The sequence below is a fragment of the Aquarana catesbeiana genome, linkage group LG01 (assembly GCF_042186555.1).
Source record: "Aquarana catesbeiana isolate 2022-GZ linkage group LG01, ASM4218655v1, whole genome shotgun sequence".
Lineage (NCBI taxonomy): Eukaryota > Metazoa > Chordata > Amphibia > Anura > Ranidae > Aquarana > Aquarana catesbeiana.
In genome coordinates this window covers 970,331,933-970,351,886 of record NC_133324.1, presented here as the reverse complement: position 1 = coordinate 970,351,886, position 19,954 = coordinate 970,331,933, and the positions used below count along the sequence as shown (strand labels likewise).

The 19,954-nt window shown below is 45.4% G+C and overlaps 1 protein-coding gene across 1 annotated transcript in view; it reads left to right on the top strand.

Annotated features, from left to right (window-relative positions):
* Nucleotides 1-11,884, top strand: part of LOC141122850 (uncharacterized) — a 60,452-nt gene extending 48,568 nt beyond the window's left edge. The window contains exons 8-11 of the mRNA XM_073612009.1: nucleotides 6,382-6,479; nucleotides 7,423-7,454; nucleotides 10,059-10,175; nucleotides 11,538-11,884. Coding sequence (XP_073468110.1) covers nucleotides 6,382-6,479; nucleotides 7,423-7,454; nucleotides 10,059-10,175; nucleotides 11,538-11,690 — 400 coding nt within the window. The 3' untranslated portion in view covers nucleotides 11,691-11,884. The remainder of the gene's footprint in view (nucleotides 1-6,381; nucleotides 6,480-7,422; nucleotides 7,455-10,058; nucleotides 10,176-11,537) is intronic.
* The last annotated feature ends 8,070 nt before the right edge of the window (nucleotides 11,885-19,954 follow it).

The following is a 19,954-nucleotide window of genomic DNA, read 5'->3' as shown; positions in this document are numbered from 1 at the left end:
CATTCACAACTATTTGCATAGTGTATTTATTATTTGGTTTTATTATTTGGTTTTATTATAGTTTATTAATTTTCTACTTGGTAAGTTGCCAGCGCAGAATTTCGTTTATATATCTCCTCTACTCATAGCATCCCTCTGTTCTGGGCCTCTCCTCTACTCATAGTGTCCCTCCGTACTGAGCCTCTCCTCTACCCATAGGACCCCCTGTACTGAGCCTCTCCTCTACTCATAGTGTCCCCCTGTACTAAGCTTCTCCTCTACTCATAGGATCCCTCTTTTCTGAGCCTCTCCCCTACCCATAGTATCCCCCTGTACTGAGCCTCTCCTTTACTCATAGTGCCCCCCTGTACTGAGCCTCTCCTCTACTCATAGTGTCCCCCTGTACTGAGCCTCTCCTTTACTCATAGTGTCCCCCTGTACTGAGCCTCTCCCCTACCCATAGTATCCCTCTGTACTGAGCCTCTCCCCTACCCATAGTATCCCTCTGTACTGAGCCTCTCCCCTACCCATAGTATCCCCCTGTACTGAGCCTCTCCTCTACTCATAGTGTCCCCCTGTACTGAGCCTCTCCTCTTCCCATAGTGTCCCCCTGTACTGAGCCTCTCCTCTTCCCATAGTGTCCCCCTGTACTGAGTCTCTCCTCTACCCATAGTGTTGCCCCTGTACCAAGCCTCTCCTCTACTCATAGCATCCCTCTTTTCTGAGCCTCTCCTCTACTCATAGGACTCCCCTATACTGAACCTCTCCTCTACCCATAGGACACCTCTGTACTGAGCTTCTCCTCTACCCATACGATCCCCCTGTACTGAGCCTCTCCTCTACCCATAGTGTCCCCCTGTACTGAGCCTCTCCTCTACCCATAGTGTCCCCCTGTACTGAACCTCTCCTCTACCCATAGTGTCCCCCTGTACTGAACCTCTCCTCTACCCATAGGATCCCCCTGTACTGAACCCTCCTCTACCCATAGGATCCCCCTGTACTGAGCCTCTCCTCTACTCATAGGATCCCCCTGTACTTAGCTTTGATCAGATGAATTAGAAAACAGGTGATAAAGGTGCTGGTTGGCTAAAGTTTTCAAGATATTTCACAATAAAGCGTTATACACAGGCAGGGCCGGACTGGCCGACCAGCATAGCGGGAAATGTTTCGGTAGTCCGCCTGCCCTGGGGCCACTTTGCAGATCCTGGCACTACGAGCTGAAGCAGAGGGGGGGCGCCCAGGTCCGGCTATACCACAAATCCCGCTGGGTCCATTGGGCTGCCTTGGAGGTCAAGGCGAGCGCCGCTGGATTACACAGTATCTCCCGCTTACCTGGTGGCTGCTGTCATACGAAGTCCCGCCTCCTGGATCGGCTCCTATGATAGATAGCACACTGGTTCAATGCCGTCACACAACCCTGCATTAGACCAGTGTGCTGTCTATCATAGAAGCCGGTCCAGGAGGCGAAACCTCATATGACAGCGGCCGCCAGGTAAGCTGGAGATCCCCGCAATCTGTAATCTGGCGGTTTTCCTCTCTCTAATCCCCAGGCACTGGTAAGGCTGCACTGATGGGCACTAGTGAGGCTGCATTTTTTGCTACTGATAAGGCTGCGCTGATGGGCACTGGTCAGGCTGCATTAATGGGCACTGGTGAGACTGCATTGGATGGGCACTGTTGAGGCTGAGCTGATGGGCACAGATGAGGCTGCATTGATGGGCACTGGTAAGACTATATTAATGGTCACTGATCAGGCGGCGCTGATGGGCACTGGTGAGGCTGCTTTGATGGGCACTGGTAAGGCTGCGCTGATGGGCACTGGTAAGGCTGCGCTGATGGGCACTGCTGAGGCTGGACTGATGGGCACTGCTGAGGCTGCGCTGATGGACACCGGTCAGGCTGCATTGAATGGGTAATGGTGAGGCTGCATTGGGTGGGCACTGGTGAGGCTGCATTGGATGGGCACTGGTGAGGCTGCATTGATGGGCACTGGTAAGACTACTTTGATGGGCACTGATGAGGCTGAGCTGATGGACACTGGTGAGGCTGCATTGATGGACACTGGTGAGGCTGCATTGATAGACACTGGTGAGGCTGCATTGATGGACACTGGTGAGGCTGCATTGATGGACACTGGTGAGGCTGCATTGATGGGCACTGGTGAGGCTGCATTGACTGGTGAGGCTGCATTGATGGGCACTGGTGAGGCTGCATTGATGGACACTGGTGAGGCTGCATTGATGGACACTGGTGAGGCTGCATTGATGGACACTGGTAAGGCTGTATTGATGGGCACTGGTGAGGCTGCATTGATGGGCACTGGTGAGGCGGCATTAATGGGCACTGATGAGGCTGTGCTGATGGGCACTGATGAGTATAATGCACTCTTCAAATGTGCTTCAAAATGCATGGTTATCCCTTTTATGAACAAGAAAACAATGACGTTAAGCTGTTGGGCTGCTTTATTAATGCTATGGGACTGGTCGGAAATTATTTCCAGGGCTGTTTTTTTTTTCCCAGTCCGTCCCCGTACACAGGCGAGTATATTTGCGTACAAGTGAGGGAGGTGTCTGATGATGCTTCATAACTTCTCGACAAAGTACGGTAGAACAATGAAAATGGAACCTCGTGGGAGTGTATAAATTTATCTTCACTTTGCAACTAAGGATTATTACCTGACTGTAATTTATTCTTCTTTTATTACAAGGTACATTTATCTTGGTCAGATCTACGCATCATACAGTTAGATCTTGTGACTTGTGAAAGTGTCATTGCCTAACATTTCCAAGGAACAGTTGCGTGATATTTCCTCTCAGAAGCCAAGATGCCTCAAAACTGTGTAAACAACGGCGATAACTTCTGCTACATTTGTGGCGAGGTTACATTTGCATCTGAAAAGTGCAGTACGAGGGCAGTGGTAAAAAAGACATACCACCTATATTTTGGATGCAAAATAGGGGATCAGGACAAGAGTTGGGCCCCCCATTATTGCACTACACGAGCAACTTATCTGGATCATTGGAAGAATGAAGAAGGCAGGGCGTCACAAAAAGTCCTGCCAGCAGCTTCTTTGCAGCGGTGGAGGAGCGGTGAATACACCGCTCCTCCACCGCTCCTGCCCATTGAAAACAACGGGGCAGCGCCACTATACCGCTGGCAAAGCGCCGCTGCACCGGAGTTTTCGGGGTTAAAACCGCCCCGCTATCGGCCGAATAGCGCCGCTACAATGACGGTAAAGCGGTGCTTAAAATAGCGCCGCTTTACCGCTGACGCCCGGGACGGCTCAGCGTGAAAGGGGTCTAAGACATGTTCCAAGAAATACACCACACAATCTGATCAGATGTATTTCTTATCAACTTCCCTATTTTCTTTGAAACCACAAATTGATCTTATCCTTATTTCCTCTGCCGGAAGGTAAACACACCCTTGTCTCTGTCTTTATGGGTCACAAAGCTGAACATTTGTAGTATGGTCCACCAAGGTGAAGGAATGAAGAGATGGTATATCTCCATTCTGTTTCAAATGCAGATTTATGCATGGACATACCAGGACAGCTCAACTCAATACAACCAATAAAACACGAAAGTTAAATTCAACACAATTGTACTTCTCAATGGATGTATTTTCAAGTCTCCTGAATTGTGCAAAAGACAATTTTCCTCCCGGCCTCACATCTGCTATGAAGACTAGAGACTGACTGATGGAGTATGGAAAAAAACAGACAGAAACTAATTACAATTTTACTACCTAGCACCAATCAGGAGGTGGAAAAGAAGGAACATACCAAAAGCTACATAAACAAGTTGATATGGCACAAAAATACAACTAGGTGTCAGCATAGATAAGAACATTAGTAATGGGAATGCAATACATAGCAATAGCAGAAAATAACACCAGAGGCTATAATTTCCAGCATCGGGTCTCTTGGTAGCAATAATATACAGCAACCACCTATGCTGAACACCTGTGGGAAGCTTTCTTGCAGGTTATATTTTTGGATATATTTTACATATTTCAGTGACATTCCCATCAGTAATGCTTAATTGTATGGATATACTAATTGTGCTAATTGTTACCACGTATACTGTAAGTATATTCCATTCCTTTAATATGGGTTGTTTTTAAATATTTTTTTATTTGGTTAGGGAGGAGCTTAAAGAAGAAATACTGACTGTGTCTACATATTTTAGTTCCTGATGGGACAAAGTACCATCTTCCTAGGTGGCCTGTAACACTGGCTGTAATGTTGGACAGAACACCCCACCTTGGTGCATGGCTGCTTCACACCACAACCAGCAAGGAGTTGATAGCAAACTGTCTCTGGCTCCTAGCACTTGCCGGAGTAAAGCACATACTTGAAGAATGCAGAGGGAGGTGAGACATATTTCTGGTGGACACTTGATTTCCTGTCTGGGTGATGTTCCTGGTGAACAACTGATTTTCTGTCTGGGTGATGTTCCTGATGAACACCTGTTTTCCTGTCTGGGTGATGTTCCTGATGGACACCTGATTTGCTATCTCAGTGATGTTCCTGACAGATGCCTGATTTCCTGTCTGGGTAAGGTTCCTGATGAACACCTAATTTCTTCTCTCGATCATGCTCCTAATGGATAGCCCATTTCCTGTCTGGGTGATGCTCCTGATGGACATCTGATTTCCTGTCTAGCTGAAGTTCTTGGTGGACACCTAATTTTCTGTCTGGGTGATGTTCCTGCATGATTTCATGCCTGGGTGATGTTCCCGTTAAACATCTAATTTCCCACCTGTGCAATGTTCCTGATGGTCACCTAATTTTCTGTCTGGATGATGCTGCTGATGGACACCTGATTTCCTGTCGATGTGATGTTCTTGATGGACACCTGATTTCCTGTCTGTGTGATGTTCCTAGTGAAAATCTTATTTGCTGTCAAGGTGATACTTATGGAACCTGATTTCCTGTTTGGGCGATGCAGCTGATGGACATCTGGTTTCGGGTCTAGATGATGTTTCTGATGGTCACCTAATTTCCTGTCTGGATGCTGCTGCTATTGGACACCTGATTTCCTATCTGGGCGATGTTGCTGATGGACATCTGATTTCCTGTCTGGGTGATAATCCTGATGAACACCTGATCTCTTGTCTGGGTCCTGATGGTCATCTGATTTCCTGTCTGAGTGATGTTTCTGATGGTCACACAATTTCCTGTCTGGATGATGCTGTTGATGGAAACCTGATTTCCTGTTTGGGCGATGCAGCTGATGGACACCTGACTTCCTATCTGGATGATGCGGCTGATGGACACCTGATTTCCTATCTGGATGATGCTGCTGATGGACACCTGATTTCCTGTCTGGATGATGCGGCTGATGGACACCTGATTTCCTATCTGGATGATGCTGCTGATGGACACCTGATTTCCTGTCTGGATGATGCGGCTGATGGACACCTTATTTCCTGTCTGGATGATGCGGCTGATGGACACCTGATTTCCTGTCTGGGTGATGCTGCTGATGGACACCTGATTTCTTATCTGGATGATGCTGCTGATGGACACCCGTTTTCCTGTCTGGATGATGCTGCTGATGGACACCTGATTTCCTGTCTGGGTGATGCTGCTGATGGACACCTGATTTCTTATCTGGATGATGCTGCTGATGGACACCCGTTTTCCTGTCTGGATGATGCGGTTGATGAACACCTGATTTCCTGCCTGGGTGATATTCCTGATGAACACCTGATCTCTTGTCTGGGTGGTGGTCCAGATGGACATCTGATTTCCTGTCTGGGTGATGGTCCCGATGGACATCTGATTTCCTGTCCGGGTGATGTTCCTGATGAACACCTGAATTCCTGTACAAAAATTGTCATTCACCCCAACCTATAACTAGCCTTTGCAGTAAGTTTAACATGGAAGGTCAACGCACATCACAAACAAAAAAAGGATTTCCAAGAGCACTTACCAGCTTGCCTGTGAAAAAAAAAACAAAAACAAATTCATGCTGTCTAACAATTTGCATGAAAAACAGAGGGTTTTGTTTGCACATATATGCATACTTAATCGTAAATAAGGTATAACTCAAATACAGTATAGTAAACACTGCAGATATCACCTAGTAAGTGTCCAAACAAATCTGTGAATAATAAATAATAACACGCACGGTACAGCTTAAAAAAAAAATAGTGAAGAGTGATCCAAGGAAGCGGGAGAAGGGGTTTGAATGCTGCCATCTTCAAAGTGGAAGACTGGTGACATCTAGTAGCAGAATAGAGTTACTTGGGAGGACCACTCCGATTGAAGGTGAGTAATTGCAGCAAAAGCTGTTTTTTTAATTCTCTTTTATTAGGCTATTGATATGCATGTATTAGGTGATTTAGGTATTTATTTATGTATTCACTTTTTAAATTTTGGCATTTTGGTTTCAGAATTCCAATACTGGAGATTGTCCTCCCGTGCCTGACTGTGGTGCTCATTCTGGCGATCTGCGTTTTTCTTCTATGGAAGAAGATACAAAATCTTCAACGTAAGGAGAAAATATTTCTAATTTCTGGTCAGTCATATTCTTCCAAAGTTTAATTTTCCAATAGAGTGTGAAAAATCCCCTTGCAGCTAAAGGCGGCTATAGACGATTCGAATGTCGGCCGGTTCAACAGGAACCAGCCAAGAACCATGTATGGGCAGGCAGTATGGGCAGGCTGATTGTACCCAAGTTGATCAAGCAATCAACTTGGGTACAACCTGCCTGTCAGATTTTTCATGCGCTTATTGCCATTGGCTATAGTCTCTAGCAATAATCACTGTGTGTTCTCCCAGCCAGGACAGCTCCCCCGGCCCCTAGCTAGGAGAACACAATAGCTCCACAGGAGCAATTCCCCCATCAACACTGGCTGTGTTGATGAAGGAATCGAACGATTTTCTTTCCTGCAACCCATGGCTGTAGGAAAGAAAATCGCATCATTTATGGCCGGCTTTAGGCAATGACATTTTCATTCCAGCTAAGAGATGATTTTTGATTGGTTAATCAGGTCATTGTACATCATTCATGTACCCTTACATCAGTGCCATGCTGAATTGTTCCCGTAAATCCCATCTGCTTTACCGTGTTTCTGTAATCAGTATTTATTATATATGTAGATGGGTGCAGCCATATTAGTTTATTACATAAAAATGTTGGGTGTCTGGCTTAGGACAGGACAGATCTTTGTTAATAAACATCCAATGAAAACGATGAACTCCCAATGCAACTAGTTTAAGCAGAAGTTGTTTAACAAAGATACAGACTGTGCTGTCTAGCATATCTAATATGAAATTGGCTTGCTATAAAGGTGGAGCTCTACTTTAAGATAATACTGGCAATTCGTTTAGGTTCCAACACTGTGCACATGACTCCGATCAGTCATTTAGCATTGTTGACTTTGTTCTCCCTTTACTCACAATAACAGATGGATTGTCTTTTTTTTCCCCAGGAAACCTTGAAATACGGGTTGTTTATGATCAGGTAAGCATCTATGGATGCAGAAAATGCTATGATTGTCTGATCTTACATGGGGATAATTCTGGATCCTCATGATGTCTATAATGTAGCTCACACATAGTCTGTAGACTGACTCTTTAGCCCCCTCTCTAGAGGCCTTCCTCGTTCTGTTATGCCCCCACTCCATGAGAAGTGTCCATGTCCCAGCACACTCCTTGTAAGTTAATTTATCTCCTCCTGTCCCGGGGAACCAACTCTTTCTCCATTTTACTTCTATGCGGCTTCTCTTTCTACACCCTCCCTATAGCTCTATATACTGGGTAGTAATACTGCTGTCCCAGGGCATTAGATTTTACTGTTATTTTCTCACCAGTGGTCTCATCTTTGTCAGACACCCACAATCTACATCCACTTCCCACCGTTTGGCTTTGTAATACATTATATACCTTCCCCCATTTTATGCAGTCTTTTCACCTAATGCTTTTAGTCTACTCTAATTCTTTTCCCACAGTTCCTGTAGCACCTTCTAATTCCCACAGTCTCTCCTCCAAGTTCCTGCAGCTTCTCATCAGAGTTTCCATAGATAATCCACCTTATTTCTTCAGACAACCCCCTAAGTTCTTGCAGTTTCTCCCCTCCAGTTCCTGCAGTCTCTCTTCTCCAAGTTCCTGCAGTCTCTCCTCCCAGTTCCTGCAGTCTCTCCTCCCAGTTCCTGCAGTCTCTCTTCTCCAAGTTCCTGCAGTCTCTCCTCCCAGTTCCTGCAGTCTCTCCTCCCAGTTCCTGCAGTCTCTCCCCTCCAGTTCCTGCAGTTTCTCCCCTCCAGTTTCTGCAGTCTCTCCTCCCAGTTCCTGCAGTCTCTCCTCCCAGTTCCTGCAGTCTCTCCTCCCAGTTCCTGCAGTCTCTCCTCCCAGTTCCTGCAGTCTCCCCTCCAGTTCCTGCAGTCTCTCCTCCCAGTTCCTGCAGTCTCTCCTCCCAGTTCCTGCAGTCACCCTTCAGGATTCCTGCAGTCTCCCTCCTCCCCAGTGTATAGACTTTTTCCCATAGTTCTCGCAGTCTCTTTAATGAGTTCCTGCAGTCTCTTCCCCTAGATCCTTCAGTATCTTAGCTCAGTTTCGTTATGCACTTCTACTTCCTGAAATATCTCCTCTTAGTCCCTGGAACAGTGGCGGCCCGTCCATTAGGGGCTCCCGAGCACCGCCCCCGGCGCATGAGTAACAGCCAGAGGCTCTAATAGGCTTCAAAACAGGGTGGGCTCATGGTGTAGAGCACTGCGCCCTGATCCTACCCAGGTGTTACAACAGCGAATGAATATTCGCTATTGAAATACTGATCCTCAATCCGGCCATTCAGAGGCAGGTCTGAGACCCTTTTTCTGATTGGCCGAAAAGAGAAGAGTCCCAATTGTCCACTGAGAAAGAGGGAGGAAACGGAAGCTGCCACGATGCCCATGGAGAGCAGGGGTAGGAAAAAGCCATCGCCGCTGAGCAAGGGAAGCCACCGGTGAAGCTCGGGAGAAGCTCTGCCCACCATAGATGAGGTAAGTGCACCAGACCCACCTGACCAAAACCAGGGGGGTGTTACTCTTTGTCACCCTGCCAAAAATAATTACCACTGTCCGCCACTGCCCTGGAGTCTCTTCTTCCAGTATCTGCAGTCTCCCCTCCTAGTTCCTGAAGTCTTTCCTCCCAGTTCCCACAGTCTGTTTTTCTAGTTCCTAGAGTCTTTCCCCCCAGTTCTTACATTTACTCTCCCCAGTTTTCACAGTTTTTCCTCCCAGTTCCTGCAGTCTCTCTCCAGTTCCCACAGTCTCTCCTCCAAGTTTCTACATTCTCTTCCCCAATTCCCTCAGTTTCTTCTTCCCGTTTTGCAGTCTCTCCTCCCAGTTCCTGCAGTCTCCCCTCCTGGTACCCATATGTTGTCTCTTCAGTTCTTGCAGTTTTTCCTCCCAGTTCCTGCAAGCTCCCCTCCCAGTTGTCTCCCCACCAAGTTCCTACACTTTCTTCCCCCTTTACCCCAGTATCTTTAGTTTCTTCTTCCCCCAGTTCTTGCAATTTCTTTGTCCTGTTCCTGCAGGCTATCCTCCCAGTTCCTGCAGTCTCCTTCCCCAGTTCCTGTAGTCTTCCCCCACCCCCACCCCCCGCAGTTTCCCATCCCAGTTCCCCCAATTTCTTCCCCCAATCCCTCCCGTCAACTTCCCTTATTTGCAGTTTCTTCCACATGGAATCTGTCTTCCCAGTGTCTGTAGTCTCTCTTCCCAGTTCATATTTGTTATTCTAAGGCAGGCCATACATTCTTCGTTTTCTTTTCATTCATATAGCAAGTTAAAAAAAAATAGACCCCATTCCCCCTTCCACACACCTGATGTGGATGGGGGAACCCTTCTCGCTGAGTGATTGCATTCTGACAGTGGGTAGACCCCCCACCATCAGAATACACTGATCAGTGCTGCTGGTTATAGCAAGTGGTGGTGATCAATCAAGAAAAACTTGTACAGCAGTCAATCAGTAGAACTGGTCCTTGCTGAACCAGCCAAATTGCGATCCGTGTATGGCCTCCTTAAAGTCAGCCCAATCTCAGATCTGGTGGATCAGTTTTCTTATATGTGTTTTTATAATTGCTGTCAAACAGCAGCAGGTGCAGCTTGAGAAGAAGATGGGATCCATCAGTGACAATGATCTGAGAAACAATGAACATGTATACAGCAGACTTTCCCATATCTACCAGGAGATACCGGCTACTCAAGAGGTGAGATCCAACTCCTGATCACATAGCCATGGAATGAAGAAAGATTCACAACAGTTAATAAAACATATCTCTCCAGGAATAAACAGTATGTACCTCTGATATATGACTGATGTATGAGGCTAGATGGGAACACCTAGTCCCTACCAGCAATGTCCTTCATTCAAAAAATGACATGTTCTCTTGAAGCACAGTTACTAAATGTCCCAGATCCTGCAAAGCAGTCCTGGACATTTTCCCCCATAGTGTCCATGTTCCACAGGCTGTAATACTGGATCCAGGAGATCTTGCACTTTGCAGAATGTCAGAGGGGTCCTAGGTGATGAAAAACATTCTTTTCTAGTACCCAGCATTACAAGTGAAATTATCTCCTGCCCTATAGACAGTCCCAGTATAGTTGTGGTCAACAGCAGGCACAGAGCAGCAAGGTTGCTTCAGGTAATGTCAGGACTTGTGCTGACCTGGGTTGCCTGCGGGTGACACTGTTGTTCTCGGAGCTAAAGGGTGCAGTTCTGGTGGCAACCAGCGGATGTCTCCCAGCAGCCAGCTTCTCCTACTAATTAGGCCCCACCCGATACTGGCTGCTGGGAAGGTATTTAATCCCACCTTCAATGAAGATCAGTGCATCAGTGTTCTACCTGTGAGCTGTGTCCCTGCCTGATCCTGTGCCTTGTATCCTGTGACCTGCTTCCATTACCCAGTATCTAGTATCCTAAATCTCCCCATCTAGTGTCCTGCTCCGCTCCCCTTGTTTCCTGTCCCAGTCCCAATCCTGCCCCGTTCATGTGAGCTCCCTCCGTTTTGTACATGGCGGCTGTTTGTTAGGTTGACGTTCTGGGTTTGCTGCACATTTATTTTTAACTTCTACACTGTTCATGGTTTGAAAGTGTATGAAGGGTGTTATTTATGTTAATAAACTTTATTTCATCATACTTGATCTAGTTCCTGATTACTTGAGGTGTAACCCACTGATCTGGTCATCCCTACTGGATACCTGCATTTGGTATCCTTTACAGGTACATAACAATTGAAAACTAATGGTCATCCTTGTTCCCAATGACACCAACAACGGAACCTATTTTATCTCAATGACATCAAATATGCTGCTCATTATATCCCACTGACACCAACGGTGGGGATTTATTTTATCCCACTGACACTAATGATGGGATTATTTTATTTAACTGAAACCAATTTTAAGGCATATTTTAATACACTGACAGTAAAGATGTGACTTATTGTATTCCACTGACACCAAAGATGAGTCTTATTTGATCCCACTGACACCAACCATGGGGTATTTTATTCCACTGACACTAATGACAAAGAAATATACCAGGTGACACTGTCAATCTTTCTTTTTAGGATTTGGATGAGGCCCTCCAGAATCCTCTGTATATCCCTTCTGGACACCCTTCTCTGGAGCAGCAGTCTGGGTCCCAGGGTGAGCATCCGGCAGAAGGACAATACAGCCTCCTCCAACCCCCAACCCAACTCCAACCCCCAGACCAGCAGTGATCAGACAATGTGGAGAGGCTCAGAAGGTATAATCATTACTTGGGACATATTTCAATGTTCTAAAATGATCAGCTTTAGCGCCAGAGCTTCCACCGAACGTTCCAGAATATTATCTCCCAGTTCTGTTGATATTTTCTTTGCCCGCACATTTCCTTTTTTGTATTATATGTTTATTAAAAAGTTCATAAACTTCAGGTAAACTTTTAAAACCACTGTGTAACAATGTCTCTGAGAGATGGCCGGCAATGGGTTCCAGTTTACTGGTACATTCGGTGGCTGTGGTTCTATTACTACCGGCCAGAACCTCCAATCAGTGTAGATGGGACCCTGAGACTGACCCACATCTAAAGAGCTCCAGTAATGACACCACATGGGGCAGATTCTGGTAAGTTTGAATGTTTCTTGTTATTAGCACATAATTTCCTCTATGAATGGTTGGATGAAATGATGGGCATTGGGTGGTAATAGGGATCTCTGATAGGGGCCATATCTTCAAGAAAACAGTAAACAAAAATAAAATAAAATTTTGGGGAAAAAAAACACAATACACATATCTATACAAACGTTTACAACCTAATATACAAAGATATCTAGGTAAAATACACCTTATATATTACTGTAGCTATTAGAACTTCCAGAAAAAACATAGGTGTATATTTTTTACTTTTAAGTACAGAGTAGAGGGGTCAGGAGTGTGTAATGTACAAAGTACAGGGGTCCGGAATATGTAAAGTACAGAGTACAGGGGTCAGGAATATGTAAAGTACAGAGTACAGGTGTCAGAAGTAAGTGATGCAAAATGCAGGGGTCAGGATTATATAATGTACAGAGTACAAGGGTCAGGAGTATATAATGTACAGGGGACAGGAGTATTTAGTGTACAGAATGCAGAGGTCAAGAGTATGCAATGTACAGAATGCAGAGGTCAGGGGTATGTAAAGTACAGATTACAGGGGTCAGGTGTATGTACTGTACAGAATGCAGAGGTCAGGAGTATGTAATGTACAGAATGCAGAGGTCAGGAGTATGTAAAGTACAGATTACAGGGGTCAGGTGTATGTACTGTACAGAATGCAGAGGTCAGGAGTATGTAATGTACAGAATGCAGAGGTCAGAAATATGTAAGGTACAGATTACAGGGGACAGGAGTATGTAATGTAAAGAATGCAGAGGTCAGGAGTATGTAATGTACAGAATGCAGAGGTCAGGAGTATTTAATGTACAGAGTACAGGGGTCAGAAGTAAGTAATGCAGAGTGCAGGGGTCCGGAGTGTGTAATGTTTCTCTTAATTAGGACTCTCCCAGCATCTCACAAGAAAAGAGGAACAGAGTAGCACAAAAACATGTAACAACTTTGTTAACACACATCTACATATGTAATGCACCTAAAAACACACATGCAGTAATATTCTTAAGGGTCTAGCTATATAAAAAAAAAAAAAGAAAAGAAAAAAGCATAGCCATTTGTCCAGCAAATCTGCATGTACATTCATTCTGAGAAGCAGGGGACCTTCTCTACTGATGCGTTTCATCTGTTTACATACTTTAAAGTGTATGTCAATCCAAAAGTTTGTCACAGCCAAGGGGCTGGTTCATACACTAGTAGCTATAGCAGTAGAGAAGTACCCATCAACCAACAGGATAAGTACAGCGGTAGGTCACCCTGGCAGAAGACGCAAGCTCACCAGAGGTCTGAGGTCTAAGCACAAACCGGTATTCGGCAGAGTGAGCTCCTGATGGTGGAGGTGGGATTTGCTGCATTTTTTTTTCACAAGACAATTGCTGCATGTTTTTACCAGGTCACTGTCTTCAGGATCGCCCCACCAGGAGGTGAGCAAGCCGGGGTCCAGTTGCAGATATAGCAGGTAGGGACCAAGCAGAAGTATATTTTTTAAACAAGCTGAATGATCGGTAAGTGGTCACAAGAAATGATCAAACAGAAGCATAGTTGAGCGAAATGTTGGTAACTTGTGGTATTGGAGATAAGGACAGTTGCAGGGACACAAAGGAGCAAAATATCACCTGGAGAGAGTACAATAATCTGGCAAACAGGACGTGCAGAGACAAGGTTTAAATAGGATGTTTATGGAAGTAATACAACAAAACACTGACTAGCATCTCAGATGGCTCAGGAAGAAGAGCAACTGCTGGCCCCAGCAGAGGTCATGGGTTCAGATCCTGCTCCCGACAGTTTTTTTTTTTCTTTAGTTTTGTATAGAGTAGGTGAGAAGATTCCCCCCAGCAGATTTTCACTGCTATCCTAGGCTTCCTTTGGAAGATGTCCCCTCACTTATTGTTGCTAGGGATGAGCCGAATATACCTGATTCCAGTTTGAGGCGGGTTCAAGATACATTATTTAATTTGCTGCATCCAAATTCCATTGCGTCCAATAGGAACCAGATGTTTCCTAGGCTAATAGGCCAGGACTCAGTCCTACATAGTGACGAAACGCGTCAAGTTGGAACGCACGGTGTGTATGTTTCCAAGAAGGTGGAACGCACGCTGGAGTCTAATGGCCCATAGCTTAATTTTGTACTAATGGGAAGCCAAAGTTTTTAAACTTTCATGTATGCACATCGGCAATGGATATATTTTAAATAAATCTGAAACATTTTACACTATGAGAAGCCCTTCCTCTTTCTTTCTCATCCACAAATAATTCTGAGATTGGAGTCATTGGTGATACCACCACAGGACCAGTGGTGTTGCTAGGTGAGAAAAAGACCAGGGGCTTCAGCCCGAAGTTCAAGCTCGGCATTGGGGGGGAGGGCTCGGCCCGGGGGGGTAGCCTCACTTGCTGATTGCTACTTGGCTCACCAGTGCCCATCAATGCTGACCACTAAACTGATCTACCTGACCATTACACTGACCTACCTGACCATTACACTAACCTACCTGTCCGCTACACTAACCTACCAGACCACTGCACTAACCTACCAGAGCACTGCATTAACCTACCAGACCACTGCATTAACCTACCAGACCACTGCACTAACCTACCAGACCCCTATACTAACCCCCCTGACACCTACACTGCCCTACCTGAAGAGGAGCTGGGGTGAGTCTAATTGGGAACCCTGAAGTTACCAGTTTGGTTTTCTAAGAAGTGGGCTGCCTGACACATACACTGACCAACCTGACTTTTCCACGTTCAGTTGACCTCTTGACACTCCTGCAGGCTGCAGCTCAGCCTTACCTGTAGTGTGCGTCACGCCCATCCCATTCATGACCACTCAGTGATAGCAGGCTGCACGCACCAGGCAGCCAGAGCCAGGGTAGGAGAGGCGCCCATGGCCCGCCCACTTACACAGAGCGTGGAGACCCGATAGTGCTCGGTGCAGCCGCAGTGTCATTTCCGCCTCCTGAACCCGGTGGCGCCTATGATAGACGCCACATGTCCCATGGTCCTGGCATTGGACCAGTGCGATGTCCATCATAGGCCCTGCTGGGTCCAGGATCCCCGCTGGCTGCGCTGAGTAAGACAGTCAGTGACAGTCTGACTCTGAGTCTTTTTATTTGGCCGCTTGGGCTCGGGCCTAATAATACAATAAATTAATGCCCAAGACCCGGGCTTTTGTGTGGCCCCACTCGGGGCTCCAGCCCCCCACGCCCCCCCTACCAACGCCACTGCACAGGACACTGGAGAATGGTTTGGAGGATACCCTTGGTCTCTGGATGACCACTAAGCGCTTCTGACTCTTTTTTATATAACAAGAGGGTCAACTCCATCTGGTGAGTGGGGATCTCTTTCACACACGTGGTGAAGCGGTGGCACTATAGTGGATACCATAGCTGAAGAAAGCACAAGGCAATTTAAAACAGCTGAAAGGACTTGTCATATTGATCACTAATATTAATATTTGGGGACTGAGCACTTTTATTATTTTTCACAACTTCATATTACATTTTTGGTTTGATCAGGACATATGTGCACCGTACAATTCTTACTGCTATCAATTTTTATTCTTTGCAATTATGGTTTTTGTACATTGCCACTATAGCATTCTATCTTGCATGTAATAGATTTGCAATTTGCAAGCGCTGTTCACACACGGAGCTAACACTCGTGTGGGTCACCAAGAACATCACTTAAACTTTATTGGTTTAGAATAGCAGCTGCAAATATTTGCACTGGTGGCATAAGTGTATTGTTCTTGTACGGTAAGTGGTGGGTTAAGAATTTCCTGGTCCGTCAATAGCAGAAGCAGAAGATTAATAATAGCCAGGTAGGCAGACAGCTCAGCTGAAGTGTAATCAACCCTAGAGGTATATAGATCCTGATAGTAAGACTGAAAATTAGACACAATAGAGCTTGTCTGAGTATTAATCTCTCCCTCTCCATTCTTCAGAACGGAAACATGGGTGGGATTAGATTGGGATTGTGACAGACCTAGCCAGGACAGAGGCTTTTGGAGGGGACTGAATGCTAGCCTCTTGCCTACTGATCATGGGCCCTGGCATTTGGGGGAACAGTGCTCTTTGTGAGCTGTATGCCTGGGGACCCTTGAGGTGGTGTTACTTTGGATTCAGGTCCATATCCCACCCCAAGACACACAGACTCTGGGAACCCTGTATATGCCATATTATAAATAGTGACTGATTCATAATGTTGGGGCTCGTAGAAGATGCTGATGTCATCAACTCCAGCCACCTGTCTGTTGTCTGCTATAATGTGTTTATTGTAAATAAGTCTAGTGTGGGCTCTAAGTGACTTTCACCCATTGTTGTTTGTGTTAATTAACTCTGCAATTGTGAGAAGGTTTTCTGTGTTTCTATTTATGATAATGTTGATTGTGTCTTCTGGGCTAAAAGATGGCAAGTCTGTCCTAAAGATCATGTCTCTGAGTCACCTAGTCTGGGTAAATGATTTAGTAAACTAGCTCATGTTAATTAGGTTTCTGGTTACATGTGTATTGTTAGAGTAATATGAGCAGGAGGTAGGAACCTCCTCTTTAACTGTATATAAAGACTTGTATTTTGGTTCTAATAAAAGAGTCCATGTTCAGCAATCAAACGAGTATCGTCTTGTTTGTTGTTGATAGCGGTTGGAATATCTGATACCTATATTCAGACTGGAAGGAACCGGTATATGATGAAAGCACTCAAGCGGAGTGTAGGGACTTTTCTTTACAGGGATCCTACTATCTTGGCTAGCAACCTGCCAGTTGCCTCCCCCACAGCCCAGATCAGCCTCCTCTGAAAAAACTGTTTATTCCTGGTCCTAACCTCCAGCAACTCATTCAGCCTTCTTTGAGAAGATAAGCACTCAAGTTAGTTATCCAAGGTAAGGTCCTGAATGTAGCTGGCCATTGCTTCCACAGTTCCTAGATCACATGACACCACTTGGTGTATAAATGACTCTATATTGACCCATCCTTCTCATCGTATTGAGATTGAGAAAGCACTCTCTGATTATCTTATATCCAATGATACAGGAGATGTCTCTGCCCTTACATTATGGGAGGCACACAAAACTGTCATTAGGGGTAGATTGATACAACAAGCAACTGCGCTTAAAAGAGAACACAAAATCCTGTTTGCAAAACTTGAGTCTACTTTTAATGACTGTCACCAGACTTTTCAATCTGCCCCGACTGCCACTAGTAACTCTAAACTAGAAAAAGCCCGTCTTGATCTAGATCTTTTTTTGACTGATTCAGCAGATAAACTCATACGCAAACACCAGCATATGCAATACCTTAAGGCAAATAAACCTGATACGCCTATGGCTAGAATTTTAAAGAATTAACAACACACACAGACACCTATCAGATTGAAAGTATCCCGAGAAGCGCACACGAGTAACCCAGTAAAGATTCTAGAGATTTTTCATTCTAACTTGGCTAAATTATATTCCTCTGCTCCGAACTTTGATAAGGTAAAAGCGGATACCCTGTTTTCCAATATCACGCTTCCTAATCTCGATCAAAAATAGCAAGATCTTCTTGAATGCCCTATTACAGGTACTGTAGTTTTAAACGCTATAAAATCTTTAAAACTACATAACAGACCAGGCCCGGATGGATTCTCAGCAGCATAATATAGACAGTTTGCACATATCTTAATGCCAGTCTTAACCAAGGCCTTCAATTCGATCCTTAAAGGACAATCATTTAGAACAGAGAAACTTACCTCTATCATAGCCATGATCCACAAACCACATTCTGACTCCACATGCTGGACTAACTATCGTCCTATAGCCCCTCCTTAACTTATATATAAAAATGAATAGCTAAAATCCTGGCCACCAGATTGAATAATACCATTGTCTATCTAATCCATAAGGACCAAACAGGTTTTATACCGTCAGGCAGGCAATAATATTAGGCGAGCACTGTTACTCATCCATGTAGCTAAAACTAGGCATATCCCAGCTTGCCTTGTATGCTTGGATATAAGGAAAGCATTTGATTCTGTCACTTGGCCATATATGGAATATATCCTTCAAAAATGGGGGTTTGGAAACCATTTTCTAACCTGGGTCTCCTCTATATATAATAATCCTAGAGTATATATTAAATATGCTGGTTACAAGTCAACAATGTTTGATATCAGAAGAGGCACTAGACAAGGTTGTTCCCTTTCCCCGTTACTTTTTGCCTTATTAATAGAACCCCTAGCAAAACTAATTAGAACTAATCCTGATATTAAAGGTATCGAATTAGGTGGTCACCAGCATAAATTATGCCTCTTTGCGGATGATATCCTTGTATTTTTGTCACATCCTCATATATCCACCCCTAATCTACTTAATACTTTACATAATTTTGCCCATATCTCAGGACTACATGTTAACCCAATAAAATCAAATGTGTTAAATATTTCCTTATCACAATCAGAACTTCAACAAGCCCAAATTTCCTTACCTTTTAACTAGGTTCCAAAACAACTCCTATACTTAGGAGTACAACTCACAATCTCCCTTAAGGATCTCTTTGCGGCCAATTATCTGCCTCTCCTGAAACAAACTTCTGGCTTAATGAAGCAATGGGCTTCTCTTCCATTGTCATGGCTGGGAAGGATCAATGCTATAAAGATGTCAATACTGCCAAAAGTTTTCTACTTATTTAGAGTACTTCCTATATCACTATCATGTTTTTTTTTTTTTTTATGACTTAGAGTTATGTCCTTTATTTGGGGTATCACGAAACCTTGCATACCTAAATCCACGCTTTACCTCAATAAATTGAGAGGTGGTTTAGGATTACCCAACTTTTCCTCTTATTTCAACGCAGCACAAATAGCACTCCTTCCCAAATATCATGCTACTGTCATGAAAAGGTTTACCTGTTGGTGGCGCTATCGGTGTCTTGGATCGCAGTACCAGTGTCCACCAGCGGGTGTCTTCCAACACCTAGGACCTGTAATAAGAGGACTGACCTGCTGGTGGCACTGTTGCATCCTTGGGCCGTAGTACCGGTGTCCACCAGCAGTTATACTCCGGCAGTGTGGAGCAGACAGCACCCTCTGCGCTCAGGTGTAACGTGAGGTCAATTACTGCAGCCTTATAAATACCCGGCAAGCCCTCACATGCTTGCCTTGGTATCTTTCTCCCTGTGCCCTGACCTCGCTGCTTGTATCCTGACCTTGAGCCTGTTTCTGATCTGATCCGATCCCTATCCCGAACCCATCCTGGACCTGTTCCTCCTGTGCCCTGATTTCCTTGTATCCCTGCCCTGCAGCCTATCCATCCATCCTCTCCCTGTCCTGTTGGTTTCCCATCCTTACCCATCTGCTGACCTCCCTGTGTACAGGGCTGGACTGGGACAAAAATTTGGCCCTGGACTTCATCCAGACTGGCCCACTTTGACAGGTCTCTCCTATGCCGGCTTGCCACCCAAGCCCCCCCCCCCCACTAGCCATTAGCCGTTCTACATTATTTCTCTTATAGGCAGTACCAGTGGGGAAGCTAGACATTATTTCACCTGGGGCAAAGAATCAGTTTGGCGCCCCCCCCCCCCCCCAATGGGACAAGATTAGGCAGGAAAGTGAGGCCGCCCTCCTTCCAGATCGTATGATGAGCTTCTCAGTGTTGACTCCTGAGCATCATGTCTGTATTCAGGCGCGCTGCATAACTAGCCAGGGAGAGGAGGTGAGCACTGCGGGGGGGGGGGGGAAACAGAGGACCGGAGGGAGGCAGCGGTCCACTGTCACTGAAATCGGCCCACTGAGCCATCGGCCCACCGAGAAACTCCCTGTAGTCCCAATGGCCAGTACATGCCTGCCTGTGTATGACCTCGGCCTGGCTTGTTTACGATTCCGGT